General features: G+C 40.3%; 2 protein-coding genes across 2 annotated transcripts in view; one reads left to right on the top strand and one right to left on the bottom strand.

The window, feature by feature from the left end:
- kank1a (KN motif and ankyrin repeat domains 1a) overlaps window positions 1-15,322 on the bottom strand; it is a 74,832-nt gene extending 59,510 nt beyond the window's left edge. The window contains exon 1 of the mRNA XM_034216695.1: window positions 15,109-15,322. The gene's annotated coding sequence lies outside the window, so the exon portion shown is untranslated. The remainder of the gene's footprint in view (window positions 1-15,108) is intronic.
- Window positions 15,323-18,115: 2,793 nt separating this feature from the next.
- Window positions 18,116-22,972, top strand: LOC117546458 (fructose-1,6-bisphosphatase 1-like). Its single transcript, XM_034216699.1, has 7 exons — window positions 18,116-18,411; window positions 19,289-19,451; window positions 20,009-20,101; window positions 20,474-20,614; window positions 20,701-20,838; window positions 21,038-21,157; window positions 22,324-22,972. Exons 1-7 carry the CDS (start codon window positions 18,242-18,244, stop codon window positions 22,516-22,518), a joined length of 1,020 nt encoding a protein of 339 aa, XP_034072590.1. The 5' UTR covers window positions 18,116-18,241; the 3' UTR covers window positions 22,519-22,972.
- The last annotated feature ends 3,637 nt before the right edge of the window (window positions 22,973-26,609 follow it).

Below are 26,609 nucleotides of genomic sequence, written 5' to 3'. Positions count from 1 at the left end.
CACGGACACTACGTCCATTTATATATACAGTCTATGGTTAAACCCAGCTGAGTTTTTAAAAAGAGAAAGCACCATCTCTTATGTGAATAAACAAAACAGGCCGACTTTCAACAGCCTGTTAATCTGCTGCTACAACCCAATAAAACCTTCTCATGGGAGCCGGGATAACTACCCAAATGAAGATTGAGGCTACTCCTCCATGAAAAGAGCTCATCAAGATTGACATTTTAAACAATGACAACGTTTGCAAGCTAGAACAAATGATATGGACAAAATACCGGTGAGCAGGATTTATATTTGAAGCTGTTGAGTTATCTGCAGCAGCAATTTGTTAACATGTGAACCCAGCTTTGCTCTGGTAGTGTAGCTGGACCAGATTCAAATGATCCCTATCCGTTATGGGTATATATAAGTCAAAGTAGGCCAACTAAAAAAGAAATGCAGGTGAAATTTGTGTAATTGCACTACAATGTTAGTATTTTATAATTCAATGGCATCAAATGGTATTAAAATGACTAAGATCATTTAATAGCATTTATATCTTTGACAATTTATCATCCAACAAAAAGTAGTCATTGGGACAAGCCTAGTCTAGTGAAGTTGAATGAACAGAAACACAGCCCTTTCTCAAAGAGGGAAAACAAAGTGCTTGAGAGAAAGGAGACATGTTATAGATACACAGTAGAAAACCGTCTTGAGACAACTTGTCTTAGCCTGACAAATGCCCATCCTTCGTTCACATACACATGGCAGGGGAGGCGACCGTGTGCTCGACACTCCTCAGAGAGGGAACATGGGATAGGTCGGTGAACCTGTGGACATCGTTGCCATGGGGATCTGCCCCTCACTTTGTGGAAACTGAAACCTGAGAGAGGGTGCGGGGCCATTGTCAAGCCGACTTCACCAAAGCATGGTGATGAGGACTAAAATTCATGCAGCCAAACATTGGATACAACATTCTTCAATTGAAATACAGCAGCACTCTTTTAGTAAAAAAATGTAGGTAAATAGTTCAAGTAAAAAGAACAACTTCAAATTATGAAGAAAAATATGATATGTTCTCATATCATGAAAGTGCTAATTATTACACATTCACTCATCCATGTGTTGATAACAGAACACACAAGTATTTTCTCACTATAATTATTGTGGGATGTTGAAATGCGGCTTTCGACGAACACAGCTTGATAATAAAAATGGCTCTCCATGTGCTGTGCTGCTGACAGCAGGCATTCATGTGCACAGAAGCTTTGACCACAGCAGATAAGATCAATGGAGTCAATCTCCACTGTAAACAGAGCCCCAATGACCGCCAGAGGAAACCATCTACTGCTGCAGTCTAACAGTTTACTGAGGAACGGCCCACCTTCTTCTTTTGGGAAGATGTTTATACACCAAATTAAATGGCATGTGGCCACAAGCAGCTTTTATGAAAGTTCAAGAGTGGAAAAACACAGCTTTGCTTTGGATTTAATGACCACTTTAAGAGTGCTGTTGCCTTCAGACTGGTGTATTTGTTGCATAACAAGCGTACATCAGATATTTACTTTGATTCAAGTAAAGTTCTAAGATGGTCTCAAGTCACACTAGGGTTAATAACCAAATGCCCAGAAAGTGCACCAGGGGTTAAAGAAAATGTGCATTGTTGCAGCAGAGTGGCACTACACCACCACGTTCTAATCCATGACATCATTTTTACCCAAATGTACTTTTGAACCCGGTGGTTTACATTGGGAAAGAGATGGCTGTAAATCAGCAGATATATTCTTTAAGTAAATCAACTGTCCATTGAAAACGACTTATGTTCTAAAAGATGTCAAATGCAAATCCAGATTTATTTTACTTGTCCATTCATCCGACTGAGCCGAGACCAGCGGATCGTTGGCGGTATTAAGGACAACTCAAGTGCACATGCTATATAGGCCCAAGGCCCAGGATGATCCGGGTGCTTTTTGAATACAGTCAGTCAACGTCTGTCTCCAAGCGCCACTTGTTGTGGCTTACGGCCCGTCCACACAGCGGCGTGCGTTGAAGCTTGCCGGCGGGCGTGTCTGAAACTCGACCAACAACCAATCACATGAATCTTCCACCCCTGACACACAAGCAGCGGTTTGATTGGCTAGAGCTTGTACTGGCATATGATTCAATTGGCTGACGCTTCTACCGAGGCTTCAAAAGTTGAACATTGCTCAACTTTTGCAGCGAGCCACGCCAGCAAAGCTCCGCGTCGCTTCCCACAATGCAGTTTGGCGAAAAGTGACATCACCCCATTTAAAGTGAATGGTGAAGCTTTCAACGCACGCCGCTGTGTGGACGGGCCGTTATTGTCCGAATCAAAGCTCGACACCTTTTGCATGAGCATTAAAAAACTGAACCAAAAAGGCAAACAACTGTAACTTGTATAAACCACAACAAACAGGTCAGGTGTCCAGAGAGGTGGAGCCTCTGCCAGCCATAAGGTCAGAGTGACTGCATCATCACTGGAGTGAGTCAAGCAGCAGCTGGAGAAACAACAAACACCCCTAACCCCTAAGTCCCTGACCAGACCCTTAAACCAGTTCACCACAACTCACATACACTGTGTGGCTCTGGATCATCAGTATTTTCCCCAATAAACAATCAGAACAATACCAACACCAAGTTTGATGTTCAAATTTAAAGTAATTTTCAAACATGCAAGTTATTTAGAGAAATTGCATTTTAACAAAGTGATGGTCTATGATAAGAGCCGAATGCTGCATTGAGTGCAAACAAAGAGCTTGCAAATGAGAAAAAAAAGAAAAACGATGAAACCATTGCATGAGCAATAGTGCTGTAGCGACGCGTCGACTTCAAAATATCGTCGACGACATATTTCCGCGTCGACGCGTCGCTACACACACGTGGGTCACCCAAAGCAACAAGCAGTTCGCAATCGCACTTCAAACACAATGGAGACTGAAACGGCCACCACCTCCTCCTCACAGGATTGCGCACGAAGCCCCCAAACGAAAACATCTCGCCCTAGGTCTTCAAAAGCATGGGAATATTTTAAAGTTAGTCCAAAACGCAAAGATATTTATATCTCACTGAGACTGCTGCATAGCCTAGACCGGAAGCAGCAGCTAGCTGTGGTGGCTACCATTAGCAGCTAGCATTTGCTCTCTGATTTTTACATAAAAATGGAATTATGGATTATAAATGCAATCATTTTTTTATACAGAGACGTTAAAAACCTATGGATTAACCGATTCAGCCACGTTCTCATTTTAATGCCATTGAACACGTCTTTTGATCAGATTGACAGCTACGGTGAGACGATATCCCTAGAAGCTCTGTAAAGGTACGTGTTGTGATGACTGTATTTGCTTCCCCTGTCGCGAGTCCGGATCACTCAGTGATGATACTATATACCTACATAATCTGTGGAACCTCAGCTTTAATCGGATATCTTGTATGTGCAGCTACGATAAGTAATAAGGGTACTTTTATCTTGAGTTCTGTGCCAATGTCCGTTAGCATTTTTCGCTCAGGGGTCATTTAGATGTTTCTTATGAGACTTGTGTTTTGTTTTGGTAACCATGGTTTGTATCGTCAGTTAGCTGAGATTATTTCCGTTAATCTGGTATAACACATTAATAGGTTCTTAAATATTAAGATCCCCTGAGACACAGTATCGTGAAAAATAATTGTTTTTACATTACGTTTTTTTTACATTACGTTTTTTATGAATTGAACAACAGAAAAATAATCGTTAGATTAGTCGACTAATCAATCAAATAATGGCCCGATTAATCGTTTTCAAAATAATCGTTTCCCCCAGCACTAATGAGCAACCAACTACAGGTTCTGCACTCACCTGCATGTCTGAGAAGAGTCAAAGGTGTTGTGTGATTGCATTTTCCCTCAGCTGCATCTCAGACAGCTACCAGTACAACCATGGAGAGAACATCCCAGAGAGACATGAGAATGACTTGTATACGTCAACCAACGCTGTCTCACATGGCAGAGCAAGAGCCAATCACAACACAGCCTCTCCAAGACTAAACACACACACATTGTAACCTGACAATACCAGCCAGTGAGGGAGCCTGTAACATGAGCCGGCTGGTGACCAGTGGGCCGGGGGTCCGGGTGCTCTCAGCCATAAACAGTGTCATCTCCGGCAGGAGACAAATCCAACAGCTCTGTCTGTGCAGGACAATGGGAGTGGGAGATATTGGGGGGCATTTCCAACAGTCTTTGGGTGAAGAGGCTTCACAAGATGTTCTTGTAAAGCACATCGTACGTTAGGGCTGAACGATATACCGTGTCATGGCGATAACCGCGGTATGCGCATGCACGGTATTCACACCACAGGGACGTGCGGTTTTATTCTTCTTTTTTTTTTAAATGCTAACGCACTTTAGCACAGAATTCAAAATAAAGATACCCTTATTACTTATCGAAACTGCACATACAATATATCCGATTAAAGCTGAGACTCCACAGATTATTTAAGTATAGTATCTAAGCGATCCGATCTCGCAACAGGGGAAGCAAACACAGACATCACAACACGTACCTTTTATGGAGCTTTTACGGGAGATCGTCTCACCGTAGCTGTCAATCTGATCAAAAGACGTGTTCAATGGCATTAAAACGAGAAAGAAAAAACGCGGCTGAATCGGTTGATCCATAGGTTGATAATGGATCTGTGGCTTTGAAGCAATTGTTTATAATCCATAATTCCATTTTTATGTAAAAATCGGAGCACAACAGTTAGCTGCTAATGGTAGCCACCAGAGTGTATGCAGCTTCCGGTTTTGGCTACGCGTCACTCACTCATTTGGTAATGTGTGTGTGTTAGACTGCGCTGGACTGCCGCATATCCAAGACCGGAAGCAGCAGCCACTCTGGTGGCTACCATTATTAGCTAACTTTTGCTCTGCGATATTTACATAAAAATGGAATTATGGATTATAAATTAAATCTTTTTTTTTTATACAGAGACGTTAAAAACCTATGGATTAACCGATTCAGCCGCGTTTTTTCTTTCTCGTTTTAATGCCATTGAACGCGTCTTTTGATCAGATTGAAAGCTACGGTGAGACATCTCCCCTAGAAGCTACGTAAAGGTACGTGTTGTGATGTCTGTTTGCTTCCCCTGTCCGAGTTCAGATCACTCAGTGATGATACTATATACCTAAATAATCTGTGGAACCTCAGCTTTAATCGGATATCTTGTAAGTGCAGCCACGATAAGTAATAATAAGGGTACTTTTATCTTGAGTTCTGTGCCAAAGTGCGTTAGCATTTTTCGCTCAGGGGTTATTTAGATGCTTCTTATGAGACTTGTGTTTTGTTTTGGTAAAAATGGTTTGTATCGTCAGTTAGCTGAGATTATTTCCGTTAATCTGGTATAATACATTAATAGGTTCTTAAATATTACGATCCCCTGAGACACTGTCGTGAAAAAAAACCCCTAAGTACCCGCCGGGACTTTGGGGTTTAACAGGTTTAAAAAAAAAAAACACAATATATACCGCAGGGGGGGGGGGGGGGGGGGGGAAATCGCTATGTCAGTTTTTTTCAATACCGTGCAGCCTATCGTACGTCTCAATAAAGTGATATTTAAATGTAGGGCTCCACTGAGCAATATGGCTTTAGTGTCGTATAGACAATGATATATAGGGCTCACAATAAATCATTTAATCTATAAAAACTCACAACCGAAAACTCTAAAAGCCTGCAGTGACGTGTTTGTGTTGAAATACTAACTTTCTTAAATGATCCATCACAACTGCAGATTAAATTGACAAATTGTTTCAGCTCTAATTTGATTCTTGATACAAATATGTAAGCTCAGTTCAACAACATTTTGAGCAGAACTTTTTCCTGCTTTCTTACTAAGAGTTAGAGAGGACAAAATGATAACCTGATGTGATTGACTAGCTTAGATAAAAGCTGATTAAGAAAGACAAATATTGTTTCTTTAACCTGTAAGTTAACATGTGTAAAAATGATTGTTTTGTGATGTTGCTGTAACAATTTCCTGTCAAACAAAAGATACAATGGCAGCTGTACAAAGAGAAAACCCTACTTTAACAAGAGGTAGTAACTAACTACCAGCCGAGTCTGGTCTGGTGTCGTTTGTAGAAAGTACTTATTTTAAACTATTTCAACAAATGCATATTTTTCGGAGCAAGGGGTTATATTTTGGGGTTCCCAATGAAGACAGAGGAGATGATGTTTTATTTGTGCGTCCCCTTCCTATTGTTAACAGTCCGGCTAGCAAATGAAGATGTATGAACAGAGTTGGGATTGGATTAGGTCACAGTCAGTATACGAGAAAGTGAACAATTTAATCATTGTCAGGAGATAGCAACTTGGCTCCGAGATTAAACTTCAGTAACATTCACGTTACACTACGTTTTGGTAAACAAGGCTGGCAGTCCACCCAATTACTGCCGATTAGCTTTTGTGATAAGGGTCAAGTTCTGTCTAAACTGAATCAGATTTGCTCTGTTGTGGAATGCTTCAACTTGACAGACAAAGTCTGGGCATGCCTGCATAGCTGAGGGATTATCACAGTATCAAGTGAGCCCTGAATTCTCCTTGCACCTGCCTTGTCCTGCTTAACGTGCAAGAAACAGGCAGGATTGTTCACTCCTCCCTTTTTAGGCAGCTTGCCTTTCATTCACGAGTATTTCTGAAGGGATAATGACTAGCTGAAGGTGAGCCGCTTCTACTCGACTGACACTTCCACCTGACAAAAGGTTGATGTGGAAGTTTTGTAAATACAAATGACTGATCTCTGTCATTCCTGCAGTACTTCAGATCCAGGGGGAAAATAACACTTGAAGTATTGTGCAGGACTTAATCACATAAATGGAGCAGTTAGAAGACTTTTGGTTCAGTTCTAAATATGCACACAATGCTACAGAATAGTGAACGATGCACAATTTCTGTACAATAGGAATTCAGTCAAATGAAAACTATTTAAACGACCCTGAACATTGTGGCACAAAGGTAAGACTTTAAGACTGAGGGGTATCTTTTTTTAACAGAGTTATATTATTAAGAAATAAAGATTGTGATTTTAAAACGTGTTGCTCGTTTTGAAGGTTACATTTTGCCAAAATATCATCAGCATTTCGACATTGAAGACAAGTGAAAATGATCTGCATTCACCTTGAAGCATGGGTAAGGCAGTGAAAGATGATTATAGTGGCTTGTGGTTCCTGGCCTCAACAGCGCATTATTCTGCCACTCCTCCCATTGTGGTCCAATACCAAAACAATGGTGTACAGCACGCCTCTTTCAGCAGTGAGACATTTCTCTGTGTGTAATTCACTTGATTCACAGGATCAACTCATTAACTCTAAGAGATCAAGAAAGAGTTAAGTACAATTCTGATATACTGCCAACAACGTTGACGATGATACGGACCCTCCTTCATACGAGGTCTGTACAACTCCAAAAAAAGTGTTTGATGCATGTTTATGAAAGATGTGTCTAAAAAATATCTAATTCCAACGCGTTTTGTAGGTATTAAAGTACAAAAAGGTAGGCAGGAGTATGACAAATGACTAGGGCTGAACGATTAATCGATTTGAAATGGCCTTTGAAATGATGCGATTATCAAATCGCAAAGCCTGCCATTTTGTTTTTAAACTTTTTTTTTCTTCTAATTATTATTTTAAAAGAAAAAGATTAAAACAAATGTTTTCTTCTTGTTTGCCAGTCATCCACACTAGGGGTGCAACAAACGACTAATTTGATAATCGATTAATTAAACGATTAATCGACTATTATGCCTTTCACAATTTCTCAAGCGCTCTTATTTATCAACTTTTAGATTTAGCTTGAGGTTGTTTTAGACATGTGGAAACTAACAATGAAGACAATAAAGATGAATACTTGATTAAAAAATACATATATTATTAAATTAACTAAACACATTTTGAACAAAATTAACATTGATTTTTATTTAAATTAAATAAATAATATTTCACATCAAAAGAAACAACAATGTTTTAACAAATCGCATTAAATAATCTTATAACAGAACTGTGAACAGAATAGCTGAAACTTTAACAAAATAAATAACTCCGTTACCTCTAATCATTAACCCATGTTTGAATCATTGAGTTAACTCTCTGTGTTGCTGCTAGCATACATAACACCTGACGTAGAAACGTTACTCGTGGATGGGGCTACAGAGCTACTAGAAAGACAGTCGAACCCGGTGCATTCCTCCGTCTGGATGTGGTGCACTTTTGCTAAATGTTTAGACACATTGCTCGTGTTACCGCCCTCACATGCTAAACTCTTATTGCACTTTTGGCAACGAGCATTGTCCTCATCGAGACGGGTAAAGTTTAACCACACCTCGGAGCGCGTTCTCTCCGCCAGGGCTCTCGACTAACTTTTTTCCCCATCCTCCCGGAACCGTCCCGAAATACAATCTAAGCCGTCCCGAAATTAATGTGGACCGTCCCGAATTTAAAATGTTAGTTTTTCTACATTATCATTAGTTAAAATCATTCAAAGTGACCTTTAACATAAATAAAACATCATACAAATCATTAGATGATAATTCATCAACCTTTTTATTTGAGTAAATCATTCAATCACATAAACAAAGGCCAAATATATTTAAACAAACACACAAACGAGAAAATTACTCTAATATTGAATCCAATCATGTCCCATCCAATTAACAAAACAATCCAACACTGTCCTGAAGACAGAACCCAGAGTAACCACTAACCAGGATGACAGTCTGTAACACAGTCAGGAGACCTTTACAAACGGCCCCGCCCCCTCGCACACAGACGGGAGAGAGAGATCTCGTCTGGATTGGAAAGCTTGAAAATACATCATAGACGCATGTTGTAGTCTTATTGCATATTACAAACGGAGTTAGTGAAACTAAAACTGCGATATAATGTGTATGTAGCAATAATACATATGACATATATTTTTTAAATGTCTCCAGTACCGATAAAAAGTCCGATAACGTCGGAGCTTAACGTTACCACTGTCTTTAATAATTCCGGCCCGGGGCCCGTTTAACACCGGGGCTCGGTACCCATCCCTACATGGGGAGAGGCGCAGCATATTGCTAAGGACTAAATACGATGGAGGGTTCTCTTCTCAGCCTTATTACCCATAGGGGATGAAGAAGTAAATAAAGAGGCCGGCGCTCCAGGGTCTGGTTCTGCTGTGCGTTTTTGTGATGTAATGGTAAAACATTTCAGAATTCCTCCACGGGAAGACGGGATGCCATTGTATATCACTCAACCCGCGAAATACACACACTCAGTACATAGCTAGACCCGCGAATTTGCAGGCCAGCCGCCCAGCTGTAGCTACATGTGTGCGTATTTCGCGGGTTTCTAAATATTTTGTGCGTGTGTTATGTTGACAAGGAGGTTTAATAACTGTGTGCTACACAAAACGTGCAGTCGGTTACATTTTCATCGCAGTTTGTAGTAGAGTTAGCAGGGTATTTTTATTTTAACTCTAGTCCCAAAATAATTTTTTATCCTCCCCGACACTATTTTGTTCGGCCCCGGGACGACGGGACGTCCTTAAGCTCGAGCCCTGCTCTCCGCCATCTCCTCCGTGTGTTGCTGCATGTAGCAGCTGTGTGTGTGTGTAAACTGTAGGGATGGGAACGATTAATCGAATATTCGAAATTATTCAGGTATTCGAATAATTTTCTTTATTTTTTTTTGGGATAGATGCCTAAGTTGATTACATATTATCAAATGGAATAATTCAATGTATACGACTGTGCCATAGCTAAATGTGTTAGTTGACATCTAAAGGTGTGTTTTGCTCCGCTCACCGGTCCCTCACAGCGTTTATGTCCATCAGTTCTCGCTAGTTCTAGCTAATGATATGGCTGCTGCCCCTCCCTACACGCAGACTCAAACCTCATCTTATGCCCAAATGCAGCGCAAATGCGCTCCGCAGACGTTGCGCGGTTCCGGCGCTAACAGTTCATGAGCGTGCTCCCCTGTCCCCCTGTCAACACTCGTTCCAGCTGAGAGGGTCTTCTCTACAGCTGGCCTGATTGTGAATCGCCTCTGCACATGAAAGCTGTAGGCCTATAGCTGTCAAACTGTGATCACCAGTTCAATAAATGTGACAAATTCGACTTGGTTTCTATACTTATTTGAACATGTATTTATTTATTTCCAAAAGTTAGTGAAAATTTTTTTTGGAAATGTTATCCTATAAAAAAAAAAACGGGGTATGTACATTTCGGTTAACCGGTTAACCGTTTTTTGGGGGGGTCGAATATTCGAATATACATTTGCTTTCAAATTCCCATCCCTAGTAAACTGCCCCGCCCCCTCGCACACAGACGGGGGAGAGAGATCTCGTCTGATCGAAGATACATCATAGACGCATTTGTTTGTCTTTTTGCATATTAGAAACGAGTTGGCGACACTAAGACTGCGATATAATGTTTTTGTAGCAATAATACATGACATGTATTTTTTAAATGTCTCCAGTACCGATAAAAAGACCAATAACGTTGGAGCTTAACGGCGCGTAAAACACACGTGATGACGTCACCAACGAATCGACGACTGAATTAGTTTGCAACTAATTTGGTAATCGATTAAGTCGATTAGTTGTTGCACCCCTAATCCACACCAATCAGAAGTGCTGTGCTCCACATGTACCAGCCATTGTTAACCAATCAGAAGTGGCCCATGATAGAAGGTGATAGACAGATTGATCCAATCACCTGCCAAGTGTTTCCAAATGGCTTCCAATGGAGCTTTCCTAGATGGCTTGGTGAAACAAACCATCTGAGTCAGGTTAGTAATGCTCCATCACATCTATTACAGGGTGAATCTTTAACTGAAGCTTGACTTTAAAGCAACCCAACGGAAGTTTCATGTAAGTTTAGTTCTTTCACTCGTAGCTCGGGCTGCGGGGGTGCTAGAGACGGGAGCACGTTGATGTGACCTTCCTAGCCGGAGATATGACCGCATTTTACAATAAACTTCAATTGGTCGCTTAAAAACAAATATTACAAATCGAATCGCAAGATCTGTCAGAAAAATCGCAATTAGATTATTTCCCAAAATCGTGCAGCCCTAAAAGGGTAGGCAGAAGTATGACAAATTACTCATTATTAAATTAATTAATGGCAAATCTCAATCATCCCTACTGATGGCCTCTGGTACAAAGAGCACATAATGACTGAGAGGCAGGAAAGAAAGAAAAGGGATTAACATACCAGGAAACTAAACATCTTTGTGGAACACACTTCAAGGTTTAGCCAGGGTTAATCCCAGCTCCACAGAAAAGTACCTCCTCTTATTTATGGTCACGACAACATCCCTCCCCAGTCCCACAGACAATCTCACACACAACAAGTTGAAGCATGCGCGACCGCCACCTATAACAGTTCTCCAAATGGTATAAACAAAAGAATGGAAGCCTATCCAGGTCACAACAAGGGGACATTTCAGTGAAGAATTGGGATGTTCAATAAGACAGGAGTTTTGCACACATATCCGCTTGTTCTTCTGTAATGTCTCAGTTAGGGTAGGTGCATCAGTTTAAATACAGGTTGGCAAGAATTTCAATTAACTTAAACAACCCTCGGCAGATGCCACTGAAGGCGACTTCAACTCCAAAGGCCTTAAGGGCAGAGGAGGTTATCAAGTCTACCATCAGAAGGCAGCTTCCTCTCATAAAGCCATCTTCAGACACAAAAGGAGTACAAGAGCCATTTGAAAAGCCAGAGTGAAAGTAGGGGAGTTTGTTTTATTTTGAGAACTCAACTTTCAGTCTCCCTGTATTTAACTATAATACAAATAGCATTTCTTTGGAATCATACTTTAAGTCTATAGCCAACATATCTGGATGAAGAAAGAAATAGAGAAAACTTACTTTAGACCGACTTTATTTGATGTGAAGGGGACTAGGAAAAATACTACTAGATGAGAAGATTGCTCCCACTCTTATCCAGCAGCTGGCTAACTTAGCATAAACACAGCTAGACCGGCTGTGTCGATTGTAACAAAATCCACCAGCCAATGTCCAATTATCAAGCATTCCAGATTGGATCATCTTTACACACTGCTAAAACAAAAAATAGCTCTACATCTGACCTTTACGTCAAATTACACAGTCACTTTAATGTTTGTATAAAGTCCCTTACAGCCTGCTGTGAAATGGGAGTGTATGAAACGCCCAGCCAACTCAAAGGACTCCCAACTTTAAACTCCAACAAGCACAGATTCAAAAAAGATTTTCAAGCAGTTGTGAGCCGGGTTCTGGAAATCTTTGAGGAGGATTCCCTGAAGCTTGGCTTTTGTTTTTTACGAGTCCTCCGTGTAAAATCTGCTGAGCTAATCTTGTTGTTTTGGATTTGACAGGTTTATACCTAGAGGCTACTTTTCTGATATCTAATATTATCATACATCTCAATAAACAGATCTTGCTTTTAACAAATATGTACTTTTTCTTACCGTTCCCAGTGAGGTTTGGTTTCTTCAGGGGGCTCCAATTGTTTTGTTTCAGTGGCTCTACTGTTCAAAGTAGTTTTGATCTTGTAATAACAGGGCAGTCCCTAAGACTCATGTAGGTCTTCATCCCACACTTAAAGATCCTAACAGCTGTATTAACTCCCTTCACCTCCACAGTCAAACACCAACACCAGTGAGAGTGGAGCACAGGGATTTACAGAAGCCACAAAAACACTATTTTAAGCACTAAAACATGCAAGAGAAGCACAAATGGGACAGAAGCATGCACAGATGTTCAACCAAAACTAAAATTACAACTCAGCATTCCAACTTCAATTACAGAGAAAACACCACGGCGAGTGTTCCAACAAAACTGTACAGATGCAAGAAAAGCAGGGCCGGATTTGACGTGCAACCCGCTCAGACAGGGCAGTGGGGTGGAAGTCATTTCCTCTAAACAAACAGTGGAGGGATGGGAGTCATAATCACAGGGAGTTGGGAGGCTGGGTGGGGGCGAGGGGACACATCTGAGCAGAGGAGGCCCGGCTTTGATCATGTGGACAGAAGGGTCGTCTCACTAAGGTGTTAATTGAGAGACCAGCCATATGTCCACTACAGCTGACTGGCCAACCCTGATGATGTGGACTCAGAGCGGCGCTAAGCCCGATGTACCAACCGACGCCAGGCTGTGCTTCCACCCGAGCTGCTTATGCATAAACGGGAAGCCAGTGGGAGGCTGTGGAATGCTCTGGGTGGGAACACGGCACAATGCACACATTTTAACACTAAGCTTGTTACAGTACGAACAAGCTCAGAAACAACAGGGACATAAGCAAGGTGCACGTGAGATGCTGCCCACACACTAAATCAATGTGATGCATTCATGTCTAAATAAAAAAAATGTCAGACTAATTATTACAAAACTGCAACATCACGTTTCAAGATGTTGAGTCTCCAGTTTGAGCAGGCCGATGGATAATACACATAATGTTGTGCATATGGGGAAGCAAGGGGGCATCACAAAACACGCCTGCAGGTCGCAGTGCCCAAAACAAACTTGTTAGCTCTACTGCAGAGGACGACTAGAATGCAGTCAAAGGCCACAGCCCTACCAAAATCCTTTCTTCACGAAGATAGAATACCTTCTTTCTGGTATGGTGACTTTTGGAGGATGTAGTTTGGCTCTTTAATCAGTTTTTACATGTTTACAGTGCAATATTGTGCAAAGAATGAGTTGCCATATGACCTTACATGGCTAAAATCAGTGGACAAGCTTCAAACACTTTATGAGATGTATAACATATAAAAAAGGTAGTCAAAATAAGTATATTCAACTTACATTTACTAATCATTTCTTTATCAGGAGGGCAGCATTGCAATGTCAATTTTTAAATAAATGAAACCTTAGCGATACATTTAAGACTGTTATGCAAGAAAGAGCAGCCGGATTTTCTATAATAGCATCAAATTATAGTGAATATTCAAGTTTCTTTCTTACAAAACAACCAAGATGACCAGGTTTACCAAAGACACAGCAGGTTGGTACTTTTATGTCTGAAGGGATGCTTTGTCTGGTCTCCTTTGATGAAAGCACTGTTCATCATCTTCTGTATTTTTATTATACCCAAGTGTAGACAAATGGATTCAGGGATTTGCCCAAACTGCCACACTGGAAGCTGAAGAATTTCATTAAACCAATGTCACAGAGCTCATATTCTTCCCCTTGACATATCAATGCAGTGCTTTATCTGTAGAGAAAAGCCCAGAAGATGAAGAGCCCTATGTGACCCCAGCTCTCCAACAGCACAATAGGGACCACCATCCAGGTCTATATCCCTACTATTCTATTCATATAATGCTTTAGCGGTGCTTTCATCTGCCTGCTTCAACCTCTGGAAGTAAAAGAATAGGTAGTGGCATGCCAAATCAGAAGACATTTTCCTCGGTTTGGAGACTGGATTTGACCAACACAACTGTAGGCACCAAGTTGATGATGGCCCATAAAGCCACAAAGAAAAAGAGTTATGGGAATTGTTCTTTTAGAGCCTGATATGAGGGTGTTTGGGACCTGCAAATCCTTAAACCCTATTTAAGCTGTTAAATGCATGGCAAAAATGAGTCAGCATGGGTCATATAATGGTAGGGGATTACTTAAATGAAGGAGAATGGTGAATGTTTGAAAAGCAAAATCCTTCATTTAAAAAAAGCAAGGGGGGTTGACACTACAAAATAATTCTTCAATGAATAAACAGACTTTTCCACAATACATTCCCCAGCTCAAAGTTCAGCATGTGGGATTCTTCCAGCACTTCCATGACACCTGTGACTGTCTGGCGGGAACTAGCTTTGTTTGGTCGGGGTAAAACAAACACCAGATAACCACAAGGAGCACGAACAACAAACACCATATGACTTTAAATATAATCCTGCTTAACCAGAAGCGCTTCATATGATTGTCTCGTCTGGTCTCTGCAGGACCACCTGACGCAGATACGCATCGAGGACACATTACATTATCCCACACAAAGAAAACATGCACGTGCGTGGTTTTAGTCGAGTAAAAACAGCATCAAAAGTGTGACTACTTTAAGAGCGATGACATTGTCATTTCAGAAGCGTTCCGACTTCAACACGTTTAACTTACCCAGTGTCTCCACACGCTGTTTTTAGACCCGAATGCAACTCCTGTTCTCTGGTTGTCCTTGGAGTTAAATTATTGAAGGAGAAAACGTCCGGTTGAGGTATTAACGTAACGTCAAAACTTCTGCAAGGTTATACTTCAGCCCCGTGGCACACAGCACGTCCCGTCCGCACCACCACCAGCAGCCTCTTTGTACTTATCCGCCACAGCAGCGAGTTGTTCAGCAACGGGCATGCGCAGTCGGTACCACCCGACAAGCGGAGTCCTATGAGTGAGTGAGTGAGTGAGTGAGTGAGTGAGTGAGTGAGTGCGTGAGTGAGTGAGTGCGTGAGTGCTGGGGCTACAGGTGTAGCTTGCTTACCTGCTGCAAGATGGGACTACTTTTTACTGTTCGACCTACTGCAAACTAAACTACCAGAATATTTATTTGTAGCCTTCCTGCAAACAATTTTAAAAAGTTTTACTACCAAACGAGCTCCCATAAACGTTTGTTAATTAACTAATAAGAACTATTTAGGCTACCACTTCTGGTTAATTTTCACTTCAACAAACCATTCAGCCAGACGTCGAGAGATTCAACGAGCTGATAATATTAATTGTTACTTGATGTTATAGATGTTCTGCTAGTAAATATTTCTGACTTTTAGGTAGTGACAGCTAACACACCAGTTTATCTTCCGTGTAACAATATATTCTTGCAACGTCTACAAGTCTTAAATTAAATTCCGTTTGGCGCATTAATATGAGTTTTTCTGAATTGTCCCAGAAGTGCAGTTTTTTGTGTGGATGGAACTTGTAACTGAGAATGCTCTGCTTTTTTTGTATGTATTCTTATTAGATATAATATAAAGGTAAAGCTATATTGTGATTATTAAAAAGGGTAATGCTTATTCCAGGCTACCAAAACACACCCGCAGTTTAATTGGGACAGAGCCGAGTCAGCGTCCCTGGTTAACTGGCCAAGGTTGCCATCTAGTGGCGTTTGTTTGAACAGCAGCTCCACACCCTTTCAAATTAAAATACCAGATGTACAGTTACAGTACAGTTATAGGATGTAAACAACTTAGTTAGTTATCAAATAATCCAAGAGAGATATATACATACATTTTATTTCGAACCAAAATAAACAATAAAATGAATGGTAAACATATGCAGCAACGTTTCAATAAACACAATAAATAAAACATATCAAATAAGGGTAGCAAGAAGTAGCTTATACACTGATATGGTCCCACCTATCGTATAGTATGGTACATTTGCATCAACAATCACCTTCATATTTAAAATATACAGTATAGCTAAAATGTTAAATTGTAAAATAATTGTAAATATAACTTATTACCTTGTCCTAATACATCAACAATTATATGTTGTATATCTCCTTAAACCGATTTATTTTGCACTTTGTTTGAGTTTAACATGTAAACCATACCAAAATATTCACCCCAAAAACAGAGTGTTACAAACACAATGTCTATTTTTTTATTAAGTTTTCCTTTTTATGTTATAAAGAACTGAGAACATGTTTTAATTTGTCATTCAGACAGACAGACAGACAGACAGACAGACAGACAGACAGACAGACAGACAGACAGACAGACAGACAGACAGACAGACAGACAGACAGACAGACAGACAGACAGGCAGGCAGACAGACAGACAGACAGACAGACAGACAGACAGACAGACAGACAGACAGACAGACAGACAGAGACAGACAGACAGAAGACAGACAGACAGACAGACAGACAGACAGACAGACAGACAGACAGACAGACAGACAGACAGACAGACAGACAGACAGACAGACAGACAGACAGACAGGCAGACAGACAGACAGACAGACAGACAGACAGACAGACAGACAGACAGACAGACAGACAGACAGACAGACAGACAGACAGACAGACAGACAGACAGGCAGGCAGGCAGGCAGGCAGACAGACAGAAAGATGGATAAAATGGGTGAATTAGGAACACATCTTGTCTGGGACAAATAAATATGCAAGCTGCCAGTTGGTCAAAAGCCATTATAATGTGAATCTACAGAAGTCATCACTATGACACCATTCATGAACACTATACCTGCAGAAATATACTGTATAATAGTGAAGATATTGAAGATTATACCATATTTATTTAAGATTTTACACTATAAATATTCACCAAAAGTATTCCAAACCATATTCTTCCAAACTCTCTGCTGTAGTATGACCAACAGGAGACTATTTATGTGTGTAGTGAGTTTGGTAGCACTCCACTGTATAATAGTGAAGATATTGAAGATTATACCATATTTATTGAAGATTTTACACTATAAATATTCCCCAAAATTATTCCAAACCACATTCTTCCAAACTCTCTGCTGTGACCACCAGGAGACTATTTATGTGTGTAGTGAGTTTGGTAGCACTCCACTGTGTGACGTTATTGAAGATTATACCATATTTATTGAAGATTTCACACTATAAATATTCACCAAAATTATTCAAAAGCACATTCTTCCAAACTCTCTGCTGTAGTCTGACCAACAGGAGACTATTGATGTGTGTAGTGAGTTTGGTAGAAATATACTGTATAATAGTGACGTTATTGAAGATTATTGTATTTTCTTTTTTTGGAGTTGCACTTCGCAGACGGTCCCTGAGCACTTGTTTCTTCTCCGGCTGCTGAAAGAGACCAATGTAATGTGTCCAGCTCGGAGGACGGCGCATATTGTCTTTTTTTTTTTTTAAATCAACATGTGATTGTAGTTCGTTGTCAACCTTACCACGGTACATAGGAGACGTAATTTGTGTCTGAATAACGTTTTGTTCATGAGTTATTGATCCGTGAAATCCGAATCTGCCAATATCGTTCTAACTTTACTCAACTCTGCAGAAAGTACACGAACTCTCTTGCGCAAAGACAGTTTCAGGCGTGTTCAATATTTCTAGTCACATCCCACTATTGGAAACACTATCACAGTGTGTACAAAGCGAGTAGTGTTTCCAGATAGAACCACACCTCTCGTGCGGCTCTGGATTGGCTCGTGGTGTTTTCCCCCCTCCAGCAGTTCCGCGTTGCAGAGCATTTAAGTCCTGCAGCATTTCCTGCCACTTCTACTCTCTCTTGCTGCAGGAGAGCATCTGTCACCATGACCGACCAAGGAGCCTTCGACACCAACGTAGTGACCATGACCCGGTTCGTTATGGAGGAGGGCAGGAAGGCTAAAGGCACCGGGGAGCTGACAACGCTGCTCAACTCGCTGTGCACGGCGGTGAAGGCCATCTCCAGCGCCGTGCGTAAAGCTGGGATCGCACACCTGTGAGTAAACACTATTCTCTGAGAAGATGCCACGTTTGTTTATAAAGTAAAAAAGTTCTCTCATCCGCATGCATGCTCCACGCTGGCAAATACTGAACAGGAAACTCTGGTTCCTTAAGAACCAATCAGGAAGCGCATTGTATACTTTTTTATTTTATAAAACAAAACAAATATTTACAAGTTGGTTATTTTATTCAGCCTTGTTGCCTCGGTCTATAAGATGAATTAATGTGTTGCTGCGCTCAACCACTTTATTTCCTTGTGTTGTCTTTTTGTTGTTGTGATAAACTAATGTGTTTGTAATTGTTTGTAATTGTGCTTGTGACTTTGTTATCGTGACTTTGTGCTGTGTTGGTCCACTTTAACTCTGTCTACTGATGCTATCTGCATCTACCAGTATTTCTGGTTAAATATCTATTACAAAAAACATATTCATGAACTTTTTACATAAATGCTGCTTTTTTAAATATAATTGTGCTTTTGTTGCCTTGTCACCATGAACATACATCTTTATCATGCTGACTTTAGTAACTGATTCTGATTCAGACTTGACTTCCGTGTTCAATGCAGTTGCTCTTTGAAAAAGCAGTCATGCATCACTTGCAGTTTTGTATTTTCTTAACTGGAGATTATCATGACATCATCCCAATAAAACCTACTCTAGCACAAAGCATACAGTAATAGAGGTTTAAATAACGTTTTGTCAGTTAAGATACAGAAGAAGGCAACATAGAAAAACTTCACAAGCTGAATGTCTAAAGTAATTTGTGAGAGCATGTTAATAAACGTTTGATCCGTGTATGGAAAAATGACTTGGTTTTTTTTTTTTTATCACTCTCCCTTTTCTCCCTTTTTTGTATCTTCTATGTGTCCTCAGTTATGGTATTGCTGGCAGCACCAATGTGACTGGTGACCAGGTGAAGAAGCTGGACATTCTTTCCAATGATCTGGTCATCAACATGATCACGTCTTCCTTCACCTCCTGTGTGCTGGTGTCTGAGGAGAACGAGAAGGCCATTATTATAGAGCCAGAAACCAGGGTAAGTCGGTCCAGTGGAGACTTTAGATGCTGGACTCTTTGGTCTTCGGGGGAAAACATCTGGAATGACTTGTCGGCAGACAAAAACAAGATCATCCAGTTTTGTCTGGGTTTTTCCAATCTTTTCTTTTTGGGATCTTATCTCATATAACTGGTTTGGTTAAAAAAGCTTGGATTCCAGATTCTTAAAAAGTATTATATTTAAGTACTTCCTCCTTTTACATCTATTGCAATTCTAAAGTGTGGGAGGGCATGGTGACATTTTTTTTTTTGTGTTCGTCTCAAGCACGCCCACAAGGAAACACATACGCATCATTGTCAATGTGTCACACTAAACAATTATTTGCAGCTATGTGCCAAGAAATGCAGCAATGCTCCAACAAAATACATGCAAAATGAAGACTAGAAAATAAGAATGTAAATAATTCAGGATGTAAAACTTTCTTTTCAAACTTGCTTAGCGACATGATAAGGAAATGCATTTATTTGTTTGACCTCAAGATTTGACCCGCGAGAACAATGCTTTTTGTTGACAAAATATCTCCTCTTTCTCTTCAGGGCAAATACGTTGTTTGCTTTGATCCTTTGGATGGCTCTTCCAACATCGACTGTCTCGTCTCCATTGGGACCATCTTTGCCATCTACAAAAAGGTAGTAACACAGGTTCAAATCCCCATGATTAAGGGTCACCAGTTTGAGTTTTGGAAGGACAAGACACGCTGACTTGTCTCTGATAATCACTGTTTTCTAATTGTTTCTCTGATGTTAGCCCTCAGAATTATGTTATCTAGATTAAATACCCTATTTAAAAAAGTCCACTCTAACAACAATGTTTATTTTCAGCAATTCTATTCAATGGCAGTTATAATGTTAACAACTGTAATGCCATTTCAACTGTTTGAATCGGTGAGCGCTGATTTGTATATGTAAAGGGCGCTTTCAAGGGTAGTAAAGACTGGATACGTGCTGTATAAACAGAGTCCATTTTCCATGATTGATGGCATTACTTTATTTTTCTCTCAGGCCACAGATGATGAGCCTTGTGAGAAGGACGCCCTGCGGCCGGGCCGGACCCTGGTTGCCGCGGGCTACGCCCTCTACGGCAGCGCCACCATGATGGTGATCTCCACCGGACAGGGAGTCAACTGCTTCATGCTCGACCCGGTCAGTGCTCCTGCCAAGGCCCTGTGTTTCACGTTCAATCAACCTTGTTTTTTTCTTTACTGAGAGTGTCACTTCTTGATCATCAGGCAATTGGCGAATTCATCCTGGTTGATCGGGATGTGAAGATCAAGGAGCGAGGCAAGATTTACAGCTTGAATGAAGGTTACGCAAAGTACTTTGACCCCGCTGTCACAGAGTACCTGCAGAAGAAGAAGTTCCCTGAGGTAAAACTGATGTCAGGACATGTGAGGGGGAGAGCTTTAAGCGTGGTGCCCAAGGTCAATGGACATAATCAACATGCTTTAATTCAAATATTTGTTAAGGTAGACTCATTTTATCTGCAGTCTTTGATTAAAGTTGTGTGTTTTTTAATCTTGTGCAGGGTTAAGTTACATTCTAACGCAATATTTTAAACGAATGCAGGATGGCAGTGAGCCCTACGCAGCCCGTTACATCGGCTCCATGGTGGCAGACGTGCACCGAACGCTGATGTATGGAGGCATCTTTTTATATCCAGGAAATGTGAAGTGCCCCAAAGGAAAGGTAAGGAACCACGACTGATTTCTGGATTGCCTACACATATCAAAACAACTTTAAAAAAACATTTTTTAAGACATTATAAATGCTTTCATAAAAGTACCATGTTTAAACAAAGTGAGAGCTACAAATTGAGAATATAATGATATAAATAAGTTTATGGTCATTTTGTAAAGGGATGAATCTATACCATGTTAGTTAAATTTGACCATGGCAAAATCTGCATTTTGCATTTACGCATTTATGTACAAAAGTTTAAAGGATAAGGCCTCTGATATTTAGCATTATTGTCAGTAAATCGACCAATGTGTTAGTCTGTCTCTCGATACTTCATGATTTCTTAAGCCTTTATGTTGCAGATGTACATTAAAATATGGGTTTCATTTGAAATGTAAGGGTATATCATTTCATTAGTGTAGCACCGTGGCTCATGGATGAATGTTAATGGTTATTTGACAACAACAGAGGAATGAGTTATGTTAGGCTTTGGATACACAGACAATACTTCCCATCATCAGTACTTTGTTGAGACCAAACTGTAGAAAGTGTCACAATGTTGTTTCTTCACTCTCCACATCCTTCCAGTGCTTGCAAGACTGAGCCGAACATTATGTAGTCACATTTGTTAAGGGTAGAAGGTGCCTGACTTGTACTGCATATGACAGATGGAGAAATAAGAAGTGCAGAGAAATAAAGAACAAACGTGTTTACTAAAGTCCCAGTCCACAATAGAATTAGAAAGTGAACGTAAACGCCCAGGGTTTGCAAGATACAATTTATTTAGTACAATAAACTTTTGTAACGCTTTGAAAAGATGCAAACACAACCATTTTAAATAAGATACTACAGATGATAAAATTAAAATAATGAGTGCAACAAAAAACTGCACCCTAAAAGTCCAGTTTTTCTTGCTGTAATCATGCCTTTACAAGGAAGTCATATCTGTAACGGCAGGAAAAACCAGTTTCAATGTTCACCAGACTATTGTCTTGAATTCATATAAATTAAGTGAATACTGTAATAACCTAAGGTAGTAAAGGAGGCAAAGACAGTTGACTAAGTATGAAATTAAACCATCCAGAGCCTTGCAAACAGGTAATGAAATGTTAGATTTGAATAAACATTATGAAGAGTTTGACATTGAAGCTAAACCCCGTCCCTCCCCCTTAAAGCTGCGACTGCTGTATGAAGGCAACCCCATGGCCTTCATCATAGAGCAGGCGGGGGGCTTGGCCTCCACCGGCCTCGAGCCCCTTCTGGACATCCAGCCCGAGAGCATCCACCAGAGGGCTCCAGTGGCCCTGGGCTCCAAAGAGGACGTCCTGGAATACATCGCAATCTGCCAGAAACATGCACAGAAGAAGTGAGAGCGCACTGACTCACTCTCACACCCATCACGGTCGGGCAAACAACCTTGTTTCCCAAACTGGAAGTCCGCTTTTTTACGACCCTTGATAATGGTTTCTTACTTTAAAGAAATGTGGAGTAACACGGTGTTGAATATCATTTGAGCAATGCTCATGTTCTGCTGATACATAATAGAAAAAAGGTGGTTCAATGGGAAACATGAATGCTGTACAATAAGCTAAATTACACACACATTCCACACAAAGTTACCAAAGATGAAAAGCGCCAACAAAGACAATTGCACTTTTAAAAAAACCTGAAGAATTGTTTACCTCCAGTTGTGCCTTTTTCCTTCAAATGAAGACACATTCTACTCAGGTGAAGGACCAATACAACCTCTATCCATACACCATGATGCCTTTTCAATTATGTGAATGTTGGAGTCTCAATAAATCCAAATGAGTCTTAAGAAGACAAGCAGTCTTTTCATCATTTTGAAACATGCATCAAATCCTTAAAGACAACAGATTGGTTGTATTTTGTGTCTCTACTGTGACATGTTTCCTGCTGTAATATTCAAAAAGCTCTTTATTTGTCTCATACTGCCTGTGCTGCAGCACCTCTTTTCACCCTCTGTCTGAAACCAGAGCCCAGTCTGCTCTGATTGGTTAGCAGGCCGGCTCTGTTGTAATTGGTCAACCTCTTAGAGATGTCCCGCCCCTTAGCTTATCACGTACAATGTGTTGGAGCGCTAGCCATATAGGCGCAAGTGTTACATAGTGATGTCACTATGTTACAGATGTAAACATAGAACTCCAATGGAGGTGTTTCAGGCAGGGGGCGAGTGTGTGGGAGAGAAACTGGAGGGAACTTTGGGATGTTAGACTTTGTACACCATTTACATGCACAAAATAACACACTACGAGGAAGGCAAAACCTCAAAAAGCATAATGGGGCCTCTTTAAAACTCACTCACAGGCAGTTGCATTCTTTATAAGTATTCTAAGATATTCTTATATGGAGCCCAAACTGTTTCAAATATAAATACACTCATCCACTGTCTGCTTTTATCTAAATTAGTGAAATCATTATTATTAAATGATAGAAGAAATACATCAACAAAACCGCTGAAACCTGAGCGATAGTGTAAGTGGGTAGAATAAGCAAATACTTGAGAGGAAATGAATGACTACAAATAAAGTCATTGCATTTCAAGAAATTGAAAAGTTAGAAGATATACTGTTAAAAGTGAAGAGATACTTAATCCAGAGTGGACCTTTCAGATAAAGGTCAGTGTGAGAGCACAGAGCCCTATTGACCTTTAACGCTCGCTGCAGAACTCAATCTGCCTCTCTTTATATCTCCCATCTCTCCCTCTGGCTTTAACCCGTGTTGTGCTGAAGCTCAAACATAAAAACGGAATAATCCCTTTAACCTATGAGTTAGTATGAGTGAAATAAAGCATATTACATAATTATATGCACATGCTTTCAGTTCTGTAATAAACGTTACAGTACGATGCTAACATAAGTCAATTTCACAGTTCACCACAAATAGTGGAAAACTAAAAATACATTACTTAAGTAAAATGATGACATAACTGTTCTTTACTTGAGTTTTTCCATTTCTTTATGCTACTTTTATTCTGCTCATCCACATCTAAGAGGCAAATATCATACTTTTTACTGCACCACATTTATTTAACACTAATAGTTACTTTTTACATTAGAATACATGATATACTTATATGTTATGATGATACAGTACTTTACTACCAATCTACCCAGTTTTTAGTTTTTTTTAAATATGGCTCCCCATTGACAAACAACATGTCAATGTATTTGTTAGTAATGACTGGATAAGATAATATTCTATAAGACCATAATTCTGTGAAAGAAGCCATGCTGCATTCTGAGTACATTTTGCCTATAGTACTTTTGTACTTGTTAAATGTTGAATTCAGAACTTGTAATGATGTATTTTCTGACCTTATAATTTCTACTTCTACTTAAGCAGAGAGCTTGAGTACTTTCTCCACTTCTGCACCACATGAACCTGTATGAAGCAGGGCCGGCTCTAGACAATTTGCAGCCCTAGGCGAGATTTTAGCTGGCGCCCCCCCCCCCCCCCCCCCCCCCCCCCATAGAATATATAAAGAATAAATAAAAAATCTCTACAAAAGACGAATACACTACAAAAACAGAAACTTATTGACATAGGCAAAAAGGCTTCAAATGTATTCAGTATTGTATGAACATGTTTGAATTGGGGGATGGACATCACATCCTCTAGGGGGGTCCGGGGGCACCCCCGGGAAGAAATGTTTGAACATTTTAAAGTAAAATGCTTCAATCTGGTGCACTTTGAGCACACAATTAATACTAGATCTAGGGGGTACAACTCTAAAACACCCATATGAAAAAGATCAGTTAACATTTTAATAATCAAATGAGTATGTGAACATAACCAATAACCTACCATAGCCAATAAATGTAACTTATTTTATTTTTGTTGTTCATTCATATCTTATTTGACCTAGTTAACATTCATTTATGTATTCATATTTTTATCTCTCCAGTTTTTAAACGATATTTTTGGTTTACTGTCCTATAGCAGTGTGAGAAAAAGTTTTTAGAGAGTACTTGTCCATGGACAAGTGAGTTTGGCAATGTACTTGTCCGAATACATTTTTCACTTGTCCAGAATGGACAAAAATTGGGGCCATTGGGGATCTTCTTCGTCATCGTATTTTACATTTTCCCACGGTTTTTACGACACCGCTAACGTAAGTGAGCGGTAAGATTTTACTGCATCACACATAGGGTTGGGTATCGTTTGGATTTGAACGATTCCGGTTTTGCTTTTCGATTCCGGTTATTTTCGGTTCTCGATTCCGGTTCTTTGAGAGGGTAAAAATAAGTCAAATTGGGAGAAAAATATATTTATGAAAACATTAAGTCAAATCTGTATTCCTATTTACAAATCACTTCATACTGTTGAATTTATTACAGTTATTGAATACAATTATATAAAAATAATCTATGCATTGTTTAGTTAGTTCTAAATGGTGCAGTTTCAGAATGTACAATTGGCCCAGTCTCCTCTGATGTTACACTGCAACCTGCCTGTGAGACAGAGTCCAACCACACATGTCCAACACATAGACCTAATAATAATAATAATACTACATTAGATGTATAGGCCTAGCGCTTTTCTACAACTCAAAGACGCTTGCACGCTTACACATGTCCTGCAATACACATGCTGCAGCTGCCCAGCTACTCACTGTTTGTAAAAGTAAATAAATAGTATTTTCATTTCAATAATGTAGCTACTTTCTATACCCTGCTTCATAAACAACATACTGACATCCCTGTGCTCCTCCGAGTCTGGGGGTCCGGGGATGTGAGGACAGCGCGAGGACACAGACAGGGAGGCTGCTTCACTTCATAAAGGAAATGGCGGTCAATATTAACAACACAGGAACTAAAAGTGTAACGCTTAATAACCTTCATTACGTGTGAGAGAAAGAACATAAGAAAGTTTGACAAAGATGAGGCTGTTAAACGGGAAGCGGATCCGCTGTGTGTAGAAAGAGAGAGAGAGACGCTGAGCTGCACCGTGCAGCGATCAGCTGATACGGAGCATATGAGAGAGCTGCAGTCCGCGGGGCTCCGCCTCGCCTCCTGTCCTCACAACTCTTATTAATCCCGGTACCGGACAATTGTTATTTGTTCCTACTCGGAACCGAGTTTTGCTTCCCAACCCGGCCACTGTGCTACACTTCCCGCCCCGCCCTGCCCCCGTCTAACTGTACAGAAAGCGGCGAGATGCATTTCCTTAGGAATCGACAAGCAGAACCGAAACTAACATTTCTAAACGAACAATGGCGGACACGTACCATTTGCGAATGAGTTCTGCCTTTTGTAAACTGAATGTATCAATAATTTGTCAATAAACGTCACTTGTCCGCCGGACAAGTCAATTGACAGATCTACTTGTCCGATATTGTAAATAACACGTCCCGGACGGTGGGACGTGTACTTTTTCGCACACTGTATAGTATACATTGAAAACACCAACCCCCCCACCCTACACACAAATACAAAAA

Source organism: Gymnodraco acuticeps, unplaced genomic scaffold (genome assembly GCF_902827175.1).
Source record: "Gymnodraco acuticeps unplaced genomic scaffold, fGymAcu1.1, whole genome shotgun sequence".
NCBI classification, from domain to species: domain Eukaryota; kingdom Metazoa; phylum Chordata; class Actinopteri; order Perciformes; family Bathydraconidae; genus Gymnodraco; species Gymnodraco acuticeps.
This window is presented reverse-complemented; position numbering and strand designations above follow the sequence as displayed.